This window comes from Pristiophorus japonicus, chromosome 20 (assembly GCF_044704955.1).
Source record: "Pristiophorus japonicus isolate sPriJap1 chromosome 20, sPriJap1.hap1, whole genome shotgun sequence".
Lineage (NCBI taxonomy): Eukaryota > Metazoa > Chordata > Chondrichthyes > Pristiophoridae > Pristiophorus > Pristiophorus japonicus.
Window position 1 is genome coordinate 9,867,785 of NC_091996.1, and position 16,792 is coordinate 9,884,576.

At 47.7% G+C, this 16,792-nt stretch overlaps 1 protein-coding gene and 1 pseudogene across 6 annotated transcripts in view; both read right to left on the minus strand.

The window, feature by feature from the left end:
• LOC139233158 (G-protein-signaling modulator 1-like) overlaps positions 1-16,792 on the minus strand; it is a 326,419-nt gene that overhangs the window by 35,570 nt on the left and 274,057 nt on the right. For 5 of the 6 annotated variants that reach the window (XM_070863742.1, XM_070863740.1, XM_070863739.1 and 2 more), the window contains 2 exons: positions 14,048-14,118; positions 10,744-10,926 (listed from right to left, as the gene is read on the minus strand). In XM_070863742.1, the coding sequence (XP_070719843.1) occupies positions 10,744-10,926; positions 14,048-14,118 (254 nt within the window). The remainder of the gene's footprint in view (positions 1-10,743; positions 10,927-14,047; positions 14,119-16,792) is intronic. The other variant, XM_070863741.1, reaches the window with a different exon arrangement.
• LOC139233227 (U2 spliceosomal RNA) lies at positions 5,542-5,773 on the minus strand (annotated as a pseudogene).

A 16,792-nucleotide genomic window follows, 5' to 3' on the forward strand; every position in this document is an offset into this window, starting at 1 on the left:
ATCCATGCTTGACTCACGATGATACTTCAAGTTCACGTGCTCAGTCACTCTGTCCAGTAACTCCCTCACAACTGATGTTATACTGATGGACCTCGTTTTTCTCTCCCTCCTTTCTTACATAATAGAATGACATCTGCAATTTTTCAATCCAATGCTACAATTCCTGAATCAAGTACGCTTTGGTAAATGATGACCAGCTATTTCTTTTAATACCATGAGATGGAAACTTTAGATTCTGGAGATTTGTCTGCCTTAAGTCCCACTATTTTCTTCATTAACATAATATTTTTAATATATTAACTCCACTGAGGTCACCCCTTTGACCTACTTTGTATTCTTTGCACTGCAGATATTTTATCCTAAATAAAATGAGTACTCATTTAACGATAAGGGAAGTCAAGGGTTATGGGGAGCGGGCAGGGAAGTGGAGTTGAGGCCAAGATCAGATCAGCCATGATCTTATTAAATGGCAGAGCAGGCTCGAGGGGCCAAATGGCCTACTCCTGCTCCTATCTCTTATGTTCTTATGTTAACATTTAATTCTGAAATCAATGTGTGGATATTAAAAAAATGCAGAAATATCACCTACTGTGAATTAGAGAAGACTTCAAGAGGTGAGATTTTGGAAGAAGGGAAGGTGGGAATGGGGTGGAAAATAGGAGACGGAGGAGGTTCATACAGTTACACATCGTCAGGGAGGTCAAACTATGTTGTGACTTGTTCCCTGCCTATCACGGAGGCATTTTAAAGAACTCATTCAACCACAGTGTTGACAAAAAGCAAAAGACAACAAAAGTACTGTTAACAACAAACTATATGGACCACAAATACATGTCAGTATAAGTTGCTCTCTCTCGCTATCCCTCGAGATGTATTATTGTGTCTTGCAGAGAGCCAACTCGGGCTCGACGGGCCGAATGGCCTCCTTCTATCACAGTTGGACAGATAGTCGTTGAGGGAAGGGATGGGTGGGACTGGTGGGTGGGACTGGTTTGCCGCACGCTTGTTTCGCTGCCTGCGCTTGTTTTCTGTATGCTCTCAGCGACAAGACTTAAAGTGCTCAGCACCCTCCCGGATGCATTTCCTCCACTTAGGTATATAGGTGAGTATCGGAGGGAGTTACGCTGTCGGGTGAAACTGGTCACGACAAATCACTTGCCCTAGCTACAAAGGACAACCGATGGAAGAGCTCGGCCCAAATCTGGGCTCGCTGTGTTTCAATTTGCAGTCTCAAACATTTTTACACCTTTCAACGGGACTTTTAACATCCCACACTCTCCAATCACTTCGCACGCTCTTCAACTCAGTGAAAACCCACCTGCAAATATAGTTCCTTCTGACCGGTTGGTGGTTGGAATTGTATTTAAGGAATTTATTGAGGAGATACTTTGTAAATGAGGAATGGATGTGGAACTCACCGAATGGAATTCAAGTTAGCAAACCAATTCTGCAGACTGCTATTTGAAGCATCAAGTTCGATTTTCTAGATATTGGACTGTTCCAAATAACTTTTTGGAGTTAAAAAGAAAATCTGGACCCACGTTAAAAAAAACATTCTTATAGTGGCAGAATTCCATCCAACGGTTATTCCTGCCATGGTGAAAGTCCACTCTGTCTTCTCATCGTCATATCACGCTGAGAAACCCGCTATTATCTACCGCGTAGACTCTGAATAATCCTTCTCTTCTTCTTACGCAGTCCCTCAGAGTCGAGGATGACTTGCTGCCACACGAATGCGAGTTCTCAGGTGACTGAAGAGTCTCTGTCACAGAAGGGGCAGACGGTGGTTGAAAGGACGGGTGGGTGGGGTGCTTTGATTGTCGTGCGCTCCTTCCACCGTTTGAGCTTGGATTCCATTTTCCTCGGGAGCCGACTGTCAACAAGGGCAGACGTCAATGACAAAGTCCAACACCGCCTTCAGTGCGCCAGCGCAGCCTTCAGTCGCCTGAGGAAGAGAGTGTTCGAAGACCAGGATCTCAAACCCGACACCAAGCTCATGGTCTACAGAGCAGTAGTGATACCCGCCCTCATATACACTTCTGAGACATGGACTATGTACAACAGGCACCTCAAAACACTGGAGAAGTACCACCAACGCTGCCTCTGCAAGGTCCTGCAAACCCATTGAATAATCACCTATATGGGCAATGGCCCCAAAAACAGAAAGATCTCTTCAAAACTGCGCCCGAGCCTCTGCATATGCAGTACAAATATTTGTTACCTCTCTACGTGGCCAACAGCAGCTGCCCAGTGCCAGAGAATGTTTCTGAGTGTGCTGAGCCTCAGGCTGGAGCATTTGTTTTGGCGAGGGGCTGAAATATTTGCTGAATAGCTTGATGGATAAGTTTCAGCTCCCAGAGGCGATGGTCACAAGGGGCACGGGAGGAAGAAAGAAGTGTCTCAGAAGAAGACAGACTGGGGACTGGGGGTACACAACTGAATGAGACAGTTGTACAGCTGTACGCGCAAACTCTTTCAAAAAAAATCGAAAGCACACTAGCTGATCCCTCTGTTGTAGCAGAGTCCATGTCGACTAACGAAACATTCTGGACACTGAATAAATTCAAATGTTACCAAAATTTTAAAAAGCATTCGCTCCATATATTGAATTTAGGCATCGAGGCACAATTTCCCGATGCTCGTTGAATCAGACAGCCCGTGCCAGCTCCTTGAAACAGCGATCCAATTAAGTCCCACTCCCTCTGCCCCTTCCTCATAGCCCTGAAAATTTTCCTTTTGATTATTATTTTTTTATTTGTTCATGGGATGTGGAAGTTGCTGGCAAGGCCAGCATTTATTGCCCATCCCCAATTGCCCTCGGCAAGGTGGTGGTGAGCCGCCGTCTTGAACCGCTGCAGTCCGTGTGGTGAAGGTGCTCCCACAGTGACTTTGTCGCAGCGGTTTGGTACAACTGAGTGACTCGCTCGGTCATTTCAGAGGGACAGTTAAGAGTCAACCACATTGCTGTGGGTCTGGAGTCATATATAGACCAGACCCGGTAAGGGAGGCAGATTTCCTTCCCTAAAGGGCATTAGTGAACCAGATGGGTTTTTAACAACAATCCGGTGGTTTCGTGGTCACCATTACTGATACGAATTTTTTTAATTCCAGATTTATTCAATTAACTGAATTTAAATTCCCCAGCTGCCGTGGTGGGATTTGAACTCACGTCTCCGGATTATTCGCCCAGGCCTCTGGATTACTGGTCCCATGACATGCTACCGTACCCATTTTCAAGTATATATCCAATTTTCTATCAAGAGTTACTGAATCTGATTCCATTACCCCTTCAGGCAGTGCGTTCAATACATGCAGTGGACTCATGTCTATTCTACGTTTAGTTGCTTGATGTTTTAATAGTGTAACGATCACTCTTCAATTTGTTTATTTTCCATCAATCAAAATACTATTATCCAGTCAGAAAGCCTTACAAGAAAGGGTATGTTTTTAAATGCATAGAAGTCTTGCCATTTATGCAGAATGATTTTGTCCTTCATGTGTCTTTGTAAAATCACATGAAGTATTAATCCAAGCTGTGCTGCTCCATCTCCTGTGGACACGCAATTTACCGCAGATTAATGTGACCATCAGCGAACACTGAAAACCCAACTGTCCACAGTTCAGTTTAAGGTGGCATCATTACAGTCACTTAAATAATGTAAAACACTTGTAACAGGTGAAATCTCTCAGTCCATTCCAAAATCAAGTCACTGGAGGTGGAGGGAAAGGAGAGTGAGGGAGGGAAAGGTGAGTGAGGGAGGAAGAGGCAGAGGAAGGAAGGGAGAGAGGAAGAAGGAGGCAGAGAGACGAGTAGAAGATGACGGGAGGAGGAGGGAGGAAGAGGAGAATAAAGAAGAATGGAGGACGAGGAGAAGGGTGGTGGATGAGGGAGGGGGAGGATGAGGTGGGAGAATGAGGAGGCGGGAGGGAGGATGAGGAGGAGAGTGGTAGATGAGGGAGGAGGAGGATGAGGAGGGAGGGAGGGGGAGGATGAGGAGGAGGAGGAAGAGGAAGAGGAGGGATGGAGGTGGAGGGAGGATGAGAATATGGGCGGTAGAGAGAGGAGGATGATGAAGAGGCGGGAGGGAGGATGAGGGAGGTGGATGAGGGTGGTGGAGGGAGGAGGAGGGAGGATGAGGAGGAGGATGAGGCCGAGGACGATAGCTTCCTTTATTTCCTGGGTTCTCAATGCGGGACTGTTATAGGACCTGAAAGAGTGGGCGACATTGAACCACGGACCGAACAATAATTAAAATTAATCAATGAGAAATAACACAAAAAGGAATCCAATGGATAGCTGGAGCCAGATGATAAAATATTCTGGCATAAGGTATCTACAAAGCACTTAAATGGTGTATTGACAACATAATGGTTCTATGTGTCTCTGCTACTGAATTGCAATATTTTTATATCTCGACTGATATCCCTCTCCACAACGTCTAACCCCTGCGCGATGCTGGTTCAATGATTGTCTCTTCACAGTCATCAGAAGATCAAAGATGTTTCCTCCTCGTTAGCTTTGGTTGTTCCTGCCATTCATTGTGCTTTCACCTGTGTCTTTTTACTAAATATCTACGAACCAGGTAGGTGTGACATCGAGTTTTTGTGGGTGACTTTGGTTTGGTCGTGGCTCCCCATGCAGCACACGGGGCTGGATTTACTGGCCCTTTTCACTCCGGGTTTCGCCCCGGAGCGGCGCGAGAGCCGGCGGTGAGGACTCCAGCGTCCCACCGTGACCCTCCGGTCTGGTTCGGCGACGGCGCTGAGCATACACCGCTGGCAAGAGCTGCGCCCGGGTGTGCAACGCCTCAGGTTGCGACATCGGCAGGAGTTTGTCCTTTTGCCCGATCCGTTCGCTCGGAAGTGTGCCCGCAGTGACCGCGTGGGAAATCAGAGCGGTCCGGCATAGCCGACGGTGGTGAGAAGGTAAAGTACTCCGAAGGTAAGTGCGAGGGTTTGTTCTTTAAATTTTTTTCGCGATTTGTGTCGTGGTGGCGTGGGCAATGTTTTTGTGGGGTTTTTTTACGGTTTCCCTACCCCACCCCCACCCAAGAGCTCTCTCGGAGCGCACACGGCCCGGCACTTTAGTTCACAAGTTTCCCATCCTAGCGCCATGAGAAGTTGTACAACGCCTCCCTTCGCGCTGCACCCCTTGACGCAGGGCCCAGATGGCAAAACTTCCCTACCAAAGCGCAGACGATTCCCAGCCGGTAACTTTCCCGCCCCGCCTCCGTTTTCGCCCCGACAACAGAAAAGCCTAAAGTCCACCACACAAACTCTCCCTCCCGAGGGGGAGGGCAACTGACCTCCATCCAAGCCTTTGCCAAGGTCGCTCTTGACCCGACAGGGAATCAGGGTATTTTTCCCCCCATCGTTCCTGAGATGTGGGCATCGTTGGCAAAGCCGGCATTTATTTATTTATTTTTTTTTTTTTAATTCGTAGCCAATCGTTCCAATTCTTTGTCAAATCACAAACGCCAGAGGTCACCTTGCACATGCCAAGGATCACTCTGCGCCAATGCTCTTAGCCAAAAGGCCAAGAGCCACTGCACCGTTCCTGGAAGTACTGCAATACCAGGTTCGTGCCATGGAGGTGGATGGGTCAGGTCCCCCACACACCTCCGTGGAGGTGGATGGGTCAACCCACCCCACCCACCTCCTGTTTCCAAAAATGCAAGCATATACCTTCCTGACCAGGGAGAAACCACCCGGAGGTCATGGTGGCTGGTCAGGTTAGTTATGCATGATCTTAGCCAAAAGGCCGAGAAGCGCAAAGCCGGCATTTATTGCCCATCCCTGAATGCTCTCGAGAAGGTGGTGGTGAGCCGTCGCCTTGAACCGCTGCAGTCCGGGTGGTGAAGGTGCTCCCACAATGCTGTTAGGGAGGGAGTTCCAGGATTGTGACCCAGTGATGATGAAGGAACGGCCGATATATTTCCAAGTCAGGATGGTGTGCGAATTGGAGGGGAACTTGGTGGTGCTGGTGCAAAGGTACAATTCCACGTTGCTGGAAGTGGGTGACTTTTTGAATTTACAATAATTCTTACATCTACCAATAAAGGCCAGTTTGATCTAGTCGCATTAACTTTCGTGTGGTTGGTCAGGCAGGAGAAGAACATAAGAAATAGAAGCAGTAGTAGGCCATTTGGCCCCTCGAGCCTGCTCCGCCATTCAATAAGATCATGGCTGATCTTCTACCTCAACTCCACTTTCCTGCACTATCTCCATATCCCTTGATTCCCTTACGATAGCCAATGCTCATTTCGTCTTCACTTCACCTCTTGATTTCTTCACCCTCTCATCCATGGAAGATGCATCACTGTGAGATTGACCTTGTCTATACATTACTTGCGGTCTGGTTATGAGTTGGCCAAGATTACTACTATGGCTTCGGGATTTGAGATTCAGACAGCTGGAAAACTTGACCAGAGGACTATTTGAGTACAATGTCAGCGGTAATTCTGCCACAACATTAGCTCTTGGCTAATAGTCTAATTCCTTGCTTATACACTTAGGTTTGAACACTGGGCGCCATTAATTTTTGGGATCCTTATTCCTGGTTCTGTTTGATAACATTTTCCACTGAATGGCCCAAAGCCACTGATGTATAAACACATCAATTTCTTTTACGGGAGGTCACTGACATAGATTGAAAGATGCTTTAGAAAAAAATATATATTTTATGGAGTATAAAATTATGGAAGTCCTGCTGCAACTGTACAGGGCGTTGGTGAGACCACATCTGGAGTACTGCGCACAGTTTTGGTCTCCTTATTTAAGGAGGGATATACTTGCATTGGGAGGCAGTTCAGAGAAGGTTCACGAGGTTGATTCCTGAGATGAAGGAGTTGTCTTATGAAGAAAGGTTGAGCAGTTTGGGATTATACTCATTGGAGTTTAGAAGAATGAGAGGTGATCTTATTGAAACATATAAAATTCTGAGGGGGCTTGACAGGTTAGATGCAGAGAGGATGTTTCCCCTCGTGGGGGAATCTAGAACTAGGGGGCATAGTTTCAGAATAAGGGGGTCGCTCATTTAAGACAGAAATGAGAAAGAATTTCTTCTCTGAGGGTCATGAATCTTTGGAATTCTCTACCCGAGAGCTGTGGAGGCTGGGTCATTGAATGTAGTCAAGGCGGAGATAGATCGATTTCTGAAGCATAAGGGAGTCAAGGGTTATGGGGAGCGGGCAGGGAAGTGGAGTTGAGGCCCAAGATCAGATCAGCCATGATCTTATTGAATGGCGGAGCAGGCTCGAGGGGCCATATGACCTGCTCCTATTTCTTAAGTTCTTATTTTGAGACGAAGACTCCCAATATTTTCCTCCCCTTCTCTGGCCCACTGCTATCAGAGGCTGGACAACCAGCAACCTCTGCATGTGTCATTTCGAACAAGGAAATGTATTGGGCGAGAAGTGGGGTTGAGGTCGAAGATCAGCCATGATCTTATTGAATGGCGGAGCAGGCTCGAGGGCCTCCTGCTGCTATTTCTTCTGTTCTTCTGTTTCTTATATTCTTAAAAACTCAAAAGCAAAAGTAATAGTGCCAGAGGACCAATGAACAGCAAATGTAATTCAATAAGATCATGGCTGATCTGATCATGGACTCAGCTCCACTTCCCTGCCCACTCCCCATAACCCTTGTCTCCCTTATCGCTCAAATATTTGTCTATCTCTGCCTTAAATATATTCAATGACCCAGCCTCCACAGCTCTCTGAGGCAGCGAATTCCACAGATTTACAACCCTCTGAGAGATGAAACTCCTCCTCATCTCAGTTTTAAATGGGTGACCCCTTATTCTGAAACTCTGCCCCCTAGTTGTATATTCCCCTGCGAGGGGAAACATCCTCTCTGCATCTATCTTGTCGAACCCCCTCAAAATCGTATATTGGTCAATAAGATCACCTCTTATTCTTCTAAACTCCAATGTGTATAGGCCCAACCTACTTAACCTTTCTTCATAAGTCAACCTCTTCATCTCAGGAATCAACCTACTGAACCTTCTCTGAACTGCCTCCAATGCAAGTATATCCCTCCTTAAATACGTAGACCAAAACTGACAAAGGCCAGGGCGAGTGGGTCAGTGGCTGGGTAGCAGAATGGATTGATAGATGGCTACAATACAGAAAAAAAAAACTTGCATTTCTATAGCGCCTTTCACTAAGCTCTTTACAGCCAATGAAGTACTTTTGAAGTGTAGTCACTGTTGTTATGTAGGAAATGTGGCAGCCAATTTGCACACAGCAAGCTCCCACAAACAGCAATGTGATAATGACCAGAAAATTTGCTTTTAGTGATACTGGCTGAGGGATAAATATTGGCCAGGACACCAGGGAGAACTCCCCTGCTCTTCTTCGAAATAGTACCATGGGATCGTTTGCGTCCACCTGAGACAGCAGACGGGGCCTCGGTTTAACGTCTCATCTGAAAGACGGCACCTCCGACAGTGCAGCACTCCTTCAAATAGAGGGTGGGAGGTAAGGGAAGGTTCTCAGACTGGCAGAAAGTGGGAAGAGGAGTCCCACAGGATACGTGTTGGGACCACTGTTGTTTGCCATATACATCAATGAACTCAGGAATTGGAGGTAGGTATGGTGTCGGAATTTGCAGATGATACTAAATTGGGGAGTGGGGGTGGCAGGTATGCTAATAAGGTGGAGGACTGCACCAACATACAGGGAGATAAACTGGCGTGCAGAGTGGGCAGATCAATGGCAAACATTACAGGGAAGGGGTCAAAAATTGGAACAGGGACAAGAGAAGTGGGCGGAATGGAACGCGAAGGTTAGACGGGGCTGAAGGCACAATCACACTTATCCCTCTGCTTAGCAAAAGATGTCCTCGTGAAAACAAACACTGCTTGGACAAGGACCAAGAATCTCGGGCATTTTTACTTTGATTGTGATGGAGCTAAAGACAGTGTGGGAGAATTACCGACCAATGATTGCGTTCTGCTGCATTGGCAGCATGTTAAAAACAAAAAACAAAAAAGCTCAGGCAAATAATGGCTGGTAAATGACTTGTTTAGAGGCGGAACCTGATTGGTCAGCCCGCTTGGTGACTGGCCAATTTATACGCTGCAAGCTCAAGCAATTGTCAAGATTAGATGCCATCCTCCCACTTTAAAAATAAAACAACAACAGCATGTATTTATATAGCGACTTTAACATAGTGAAACATCCTAAGGCGCTTCACAGGAATATTATGAGTTAAAAGATTTGACACTGAGCCGCACAAGTAGAAATTAGAGCAGGTGAAAGATGTAGGTCTTAAGGAGGGTCTTGAAGGAGGAGAGAGAGGTAGAGAGGCGGAGAGGTTTAGGGAGGGAGTTCCAGAGCTTGGGGCCCAGGCAACTGAAGACACGGCCACCAATGGTTGAGTGATTATAATCAGGGATGCTCAGGAGGGCAGAATTAGAGGAGCGTAGACTTCTCGGGGGGTTGTGGGGCTGGAGGAGATTACAGAGATAGGGAGGGGCGGGGCCATGGAGTGATTTGAAAATAAGGATGAGAATTTTGATATCGGCGTTGCTTAAGCGGGAGCCAATGTAGGTCAGCGAGCACAGGGGGTGAAGGGTGAGCGGCATTGGTGCGAGTTAGGGCATGGGCAGCCAAGTTTTGGATCACCTCTAGTTTACGTAGGGTAGAATATGGGAGGCCTAACAATTTACTGCCACAGGAATTAGATTAGATGCCATTCTCCCACTTTTTAAATACAACAACTTGTATTTATATAGCGCCTTTTAGTGAAACATCCCACAACACTTCACAGGAGTGTTACGTGATAAAATCGCAGGAGTATCAATGAGGCTCTTTGACCAAGCTTTTGGACACCTGTGGCAATTTCGACATGTATCTCACCACCGTCCCACCCGCCATTCCTCATTGTTGCAGGGTCAGAATGCTAGAATTCCAGAGCCAACACCAGCACTGCAGCGATTCAAGAAGGGTCACCATCGAGACAACAAGGGATGGGCAATAGCAGCAGCCTTGCCAGCTTCAACACCAAGTACAATTTTAAAAAAGATTTGGGTTGACTCAACGCTCTCTAGCAAGCCAGTCGATTGTCAAGGCAATTGCTCAGGCAAAATCCACCACGACCTTCTCAGGACAACTAGGCCTGGGTGATAAATGTGGCTTAATCAATGTCCCAGTAACAAACAAATAAACACACATACTCTCACACTCATGTAGCCCCAACAACACTGAAGAAGCTCGATTACCATCCAGGACAAAGCAGCCCACTTGATCGGCACCCCATCCACCACCTTCAACATTCACTCCCTCCACCACCGGCGCACCGTGGCTGCAGTGTGCACCATCTACAAGATGCACTGCAGCAACTCGCCAAGACTTCTTCGGCAGCACCTCTCAAACCTGCGACCTCTACCACATTGAAGGACAAGGGCAGCAGGCGCATGGGAACACCACCACCTCCAAGTTCCCCTCCAAGTCACACACCACCATGCCTTGGAAATATATCGCCGTTCCTTCATCGTTGCTAGGTCAAAATCCTGGAACTCCCCCCCCCCTAACAGCACTGTGGGAGGACCTTCACCACACGGACTGCAGCGGTTCAAGAAGGTGGCTCACCACCACCTTCTCCAGGGGCAATTAGGGATGGGCAATAAATCCTGGCCTTGCCAGCAAGGTCCACATCCCATGAAATAATAAAATCAATGCAGGCACACACACACAAGCTGGTTGTATGCTAAACAACAAAAGCACGGTTCAGATTGCCTACCATTGGAGCCACTTGAACAGTGACATCGCTGGCATCCAGCAGCGGTAACGATGCATTGGCGCCTTCTAAGCTTGGCTGGCTCTCCTGGTACTTCTTGTTCCTCAGTTGCCCAACCCGGGGCGTTTTGGCTGTGCTCTTGAGATCGGTGGAATGGTGCTCACCAGCTATATCTCCATTTTGGTCCTTAAAGATTGTAAATCAGATCAACGGAAGATTACCCAACAGTTAGTGGCAAACGGGGTGGGGGCAAGGGGGGGCTAGAGTTTCTGCTTTGGCCGTAATCGAGAAATTGGGCCCAAAATGTGTTTGAAATTGCGCTGGTTAGCAACATTCCCGCTAAGCCACGCAACAGTCGGGAGGTCACGCGCAGGCCGCTAACTAGCCTTTCAACGGGAATAACCACGCAAGCGTGAATATTTGAATGGGCTGTGCAGCCGGTTAAAGGGCCCCACGCACCTAAATTCAAAAATTACAGGGGACATTGCTGGCTCGGTTACGCTTCATGTACCTGTGCGCCGAAGAAAATGAGCGCAATCTGAAGAGCCTTCCTGAACTCGTGCGATCTCACAATTTTTTCGCCCTTGGGGGCGTGGCCAGTTCGTGCGGGCAAATCGAATCTTGAACCGGCACATTAAAGATGAAATAGTAGCGCATTTGGAAAGCAGTGACAGGATCGGTCCACGTCGGAATTGATTTATGAAAGGGAAATCATACTTCTGAGGATGTAACTAGTAGAGTGGACAAGGGAGAACCAGTGGATGTGGTGTATTTGGACTTTCAAAAGGCTTTTGACAAGGTCCCACACAAGAGATTGGTGTGCAAAATTAAAGCACATGGTATTGGGGGTAATGTACTGACGTGGATAGAGAACTGGTTGGCAGACAGGAAGCAGAGAGTCGGGATAAACGGGCCCTTTTCAGAATGGCAGGCAGTGACTAGTGGGGTGCCGCAGGGCTCAGTGCTGGGACCCCAGCTATTTACAATATACATTAATGATTTAAATGAAGGAATTGAGTGTAATATCTCCAAGTTTGCAGATGACACTAAGCTGGGTGGTGGTGTGAGCTGTGGGGAGGACGCTAAGAGGCTGCAGGGTGACTTGGACAGGTTAGGTGAGTGGACAAATGCATGGCAGATGCAGTATAATGTGGATAAATGTAAGATTATCCACTTCTGTGGCAAAAACACGAAGGCAGAATATCATCTGAATGGCAGCAGATTAGGAAAAGGGGAGGTGCAACGAGACCTGGGTGTCATGGTACATCAGTCATTGAAAGTTGGCATGCAGGTTCAGCAGGCAGTGAAGAAGGCAAATGGTATGTTGGCCTTCATAGCTAGGGGATTTGAGTATAGGAGCAGGGAGGTCTTACTGCAGTTGTACTGGGCCTTGGTGAGGCCTCACCTGGAATAGTGTGTTCAGTTTTGGTCTCCTAATCTGAGGAAGGACGTTCTTGCTATTGAGGGAGTGCAGCAAAGGTTCATCAGACTGATTCCTGGGATGGCAGGACTGACATATGAGGAGAGACTGGATCGACTGGGCCTGTATTCACTGGGGTTTAGAAGGATGAGAGGGGATCTCATAGAAACATATAAAATTCTGACAGGACTGGACAGCTCAGATGCGGGAAGAATGTTCCCAATGTTGGGGAAGTCCAGAACCAGGGGACACAGTCGAAGGATAAGGGGTAAGCTATTTAGGACTGAGATGAGGAGAAACTTCTTCACTCAGAGAGTTGTTAACCTGTGGAATTCCCTACCGCGGAGAGTTGTTGATGCCAGTTCATTGGATATATTCAAGAGGGAGTTAGATATGGCCCTTACGGCTAAAGGGATCAAGGGGTATGGAGAGAAAGCAGGAAAGGGGTACTGAGGTGAGTGATCAGCCATGATCATATTGAATGGTGGTGAAGGCTGGAAGGGCTGAATGGCCTACTCCTGCACCTATTTTCTATGTTTCTATGTAAAAGATCACGGAAAACATGAGTGTAAGCAGATTTGAAAGAAAGACTTGCATTTCTATAGCGCCTTTCACGACCACCAGACGCCTCAAAGCGCTTTACAGCCAATGAAGTGCTTTTAGAGTGTTGTCGCTGTTGCAATGTGGGAATGCCTCTGAGTCAGAAGGTTGTGAGTTCAAGCCCCACTCCAGGGACTTGAGCACATAAATCTAGGCTGACACTCCCAGTGCAGTGCTGAGGGAGTGCTACACTGTCAGAGGTGCCATCTTTTGGATGAGACGTTAAACCAAGGCCCCGTCTGCCCTCTCAGGTGGACGTAAAAGATCCCACGGCACTATTTTGAAGAAGAGCAGGGGAGTTATCCCCGGTGTCCTGGGGCCAATATTTATCCCTCAATCAACATAACAAAAAAAAGATTATCTCGTCAGTATCACATTGCTGTTTGTGGGAGCTTGCTGTGCACAAGTTGGCTGCCGCGTTTCCCACATTACAACAGTGACTGCACTCCAAAAGTAGTTAATTGGCTGTAAAGCGCTTTGAGACGTCCGGTGGTCGTGAAAGGCGCTATATAAATGCAAGTCTTTCTTTCAATTAAAATACTCAAATCTGCTTTGAAAGACAACTGTAAAAATATTCCCGATTATTTAACAATAATCTACCTATACCACACTTCCATTCCCGATAACCTCCTCCCAACCTCCACAAGTCACAAAGTTATGAAAGGGACAATTCTTCCCCTTCACACCTTTCCCCGACTGAATTCCAATTTGTGGGGGGGGGGGGGGGGAAATACAGGCACAATGTCCCGTATTCGGAATTCCGAAAACCGGAATTGTCCGAAAACCAAGATGGCGACATCGGGCAGCGGGGGATGAGAAAACTGGTAAAAACACAGCGGCGGTGCCAGGAATCGGCGAGCGGAGCTGAGTGGCGGGAATCGGCGCGCGGAGAAGGAGCAGAGGATTGGCGAGCGGCGAGGCCCGACATCCGGCAAAAACCCAAAAGCCGGCAGGGATTTGGTCCCGAGAATTCGGATTTCAGACTATTGATTTTCTTGTCTGAAATCCGGCAAAACCCCAAAAAACCGGCACGCACTCGGTCCTGAGGATTCCGGATTTCAGACGCTGTGCCTGTAACTCCCTTTCATCGTTTGAATGAAGGAAGCTCCCAAGTTACTGAAACATCAGCACTTGCTAGGGAGATGACCATTCTCCCTTCCTCCTACTTGATGTCTTCTCTCTCCCTCTTCTCTCAGGCACTCCTCCTCAAAAAATAATAAAAATCCCAGATTGACTTTCCGCCAAAGCTTCCTTTTCATGACTCACGACAGCAATGTCTCCCCTCACCTTCTCTGGAGAAAACTTCACCACGTTCATGTTGTCCATGCTGTATCGTGCCGCTAGTCTTGGCCGTGCCCCTGCAGGGTGACAACATCAAAAAGAAAACAGATGAAGTTGATTCGAAATCGTGCGCAGTCAAGGAAAGCAATGATCTTATTACAAGACAGTGAATTTTCCGCTCCTTTGCGCTCCGGGTTTCGCAGTGAGGTTTCCAGCGCCACACCGCGATCCTCCGGTCGGGTTTTGCGGGGGTGCGGAGAAGCGCCGCCGGGACGAGCTGCGTCGGGTGTGCAATGCCCCTGGTTGCGACGCCGGCGTGAGTTTTGAGTCTTGCCCAACCCGCCCGCCCAGAAGCGCGCCCCGCAATGACCGCCTGGGAAATCAGAGCGGTCCAACCATGCCGGCGGCAGTGAGGAAGGTAAATAAGAACATAAGAAATAGGAGCAGGAGTCGGCCATTTGACCCCTCGAGCCTGCTCCGCCATTCAGTAAGATCATGGCTGATCTGATCATGGGCTCAGCTCCACTTCCCTGCCCGCTCCCCATAACCCTATACTCCCTTATCGCTCAACAATCTGTCTATCTTTGCCTTGAACATATTCAATGACCCAGCCTCCACAGCTCTCTGGGGCACAGAATTCCATAGATTTCCAACCCCGAGAGAAGAAATTCTTCCTCATTTCAGTTTTAAACAGGCAGCCCCTTATTCTATGTCCCCTAGTTTTAGTTTCCGCTATGAGTGGAGTTACCCTCTCTGCATCCACCTTGTCGAGGCCCCTTGTTATCTTATTAGTTTCAATAAGATCACCTCTCATTCTTCTGAACTCCAATGTGTATAGGCCCAACCTACTCAACCTAACCTCATAAGTCAACCCCCTCATCTCCGGAATCAACCTAATGAACCTTCTCTGAACGGCCTCCAGTGCAAGGATATCCTTCCTTAAATATGGAGACCAAAACTGTACGCAGTACTCCAGGTGTGGCCTCACCAGTACCCTCTTCGGTTATAGCAGGACTTCTCTGCTTTTATACTCTATCCCCCTTGCAATAAAGGCCAACATTCCATTTGCCTTCCTGATTACTTGCTGTACCTGCATACTAACCTTTTGTGTTTCATACACAAGGATCCCCAGGTCCCTCTGTACTGCAGCACTTGGCAATTTTTCTCCATTTAATGTACCGATATACAGAACAAAATATGTACTAGCCTGTTTTAGTTCACATATTATAGAGAGAAATATGCATATATGTATAGGAATCTAGTATTGCAATGTTACCAGATCCAGAATATAAACTTACTTGATACAGAATATATGCTTTCATTGTTGAATATCCCTGCCTATGTTTCCATACTCAGAATCAGAATCATATCCGTGATGTAATGAACATGAACAAACATAGCTACAGGCCCATTGGGATCGGTTTGCCCCAGACCTATCAGGCCCAGAATCCGGCCCTGCTGGCAACACCTTCAGTTCTTCCCAATTCTTGAAACTGCTCAAGATTCTCAGCGGCACGCAACCTGCCCGGGTTACTGGGTCGTACCGCACCAACCATCGGCACCATGACAGTTTCTCTGCTGCGCGTCAGTTCACAACGTGTACTTCTTCATTCACCCCATCTCCTCAATCCAGCAAGGGAATCTAATGTTGGGTTCCACATGGAAAGGTTTGCCAGCTTTCTTTTGGGTGGGTCTTTGTGTTATGCGCAGTTAATCCTATTTTGCCTTCAGGATGACTCAATAATGGCAGAAAGACTTGCATTTATATAGTGCCTTTCATAACCTCAAGATGCCCCAAAGCGCTTTATAGACAACCTTTGGAGTGTAGTCACTGTTGTCATGTGGGAAATGCGACAGCCAATTTTGCGCACAGCAAGCTCCCACAGACAGCAATGCAATAACGACCAGATCATCAGTTTTTCGTGATGTTAAATATTGGCCAAGATACCAGGGAGGAATCCTCTGCTCCGGTTCGAAACAGTGCCGAGGGATCTTTTATGTCCATTTGAGAGAGCAGACGGGGCTTTGGTTTAACGTCTCATCTGTAAGGTGGCACCTCTGACAGTGCAGGGCTCCCTCAGCACTGCACTGGAGTGTCAGCCTAGATTTTCTGCTCCAGTCTCTGGAGTGGGACTTGATCCCACAACCTTCTGACTCGGAGGAGAGAGTGCTACTCACTGAGCCGTGGTTGACAACAATGGCAGAAAGCTGTGCTTACCTCAGTACAAATAATGATTTAACATGATAGTAAGGAAAACAAAACTTTCCACTGTTAACCAACTACAAGGCACAAGTCAGGAGTGTGATGGAATACTCTCCACTTGCCGGGATGAGTGCAGCTCCAACAACACTCAAGAAGCTCGACACCATCCAGGACAAAGCAGCCCACTTGATTGGCACCCCATCCACGACCTTCAACATTCACTCCCTCCACCACCAGCGCCCCCTGGCTGCAGTGTGCACCATCTACAAGATGCACTGCTGCAACACGCCAAGGCTTCTTCGGCAGCACCTCCCAAACCCGCCGCCTCTACCTCTTAGAAGGACAAGGGCAGCAGGCGCATGGGAACACCACCACCTCCAAGTTCCCCTCCAAATCACACACCATCCTGACTTGAAAATATATCGGCCGTTCCTTCATCATCGCTGGGTCAAAATCCTGGAACTCCCTCCCTAACAGCACCGTGGGAGTACCTTCATCTCACAGACTGCAGCAGTTCAAGGCGGCGGCTCACCACCACCTTCTCCAGG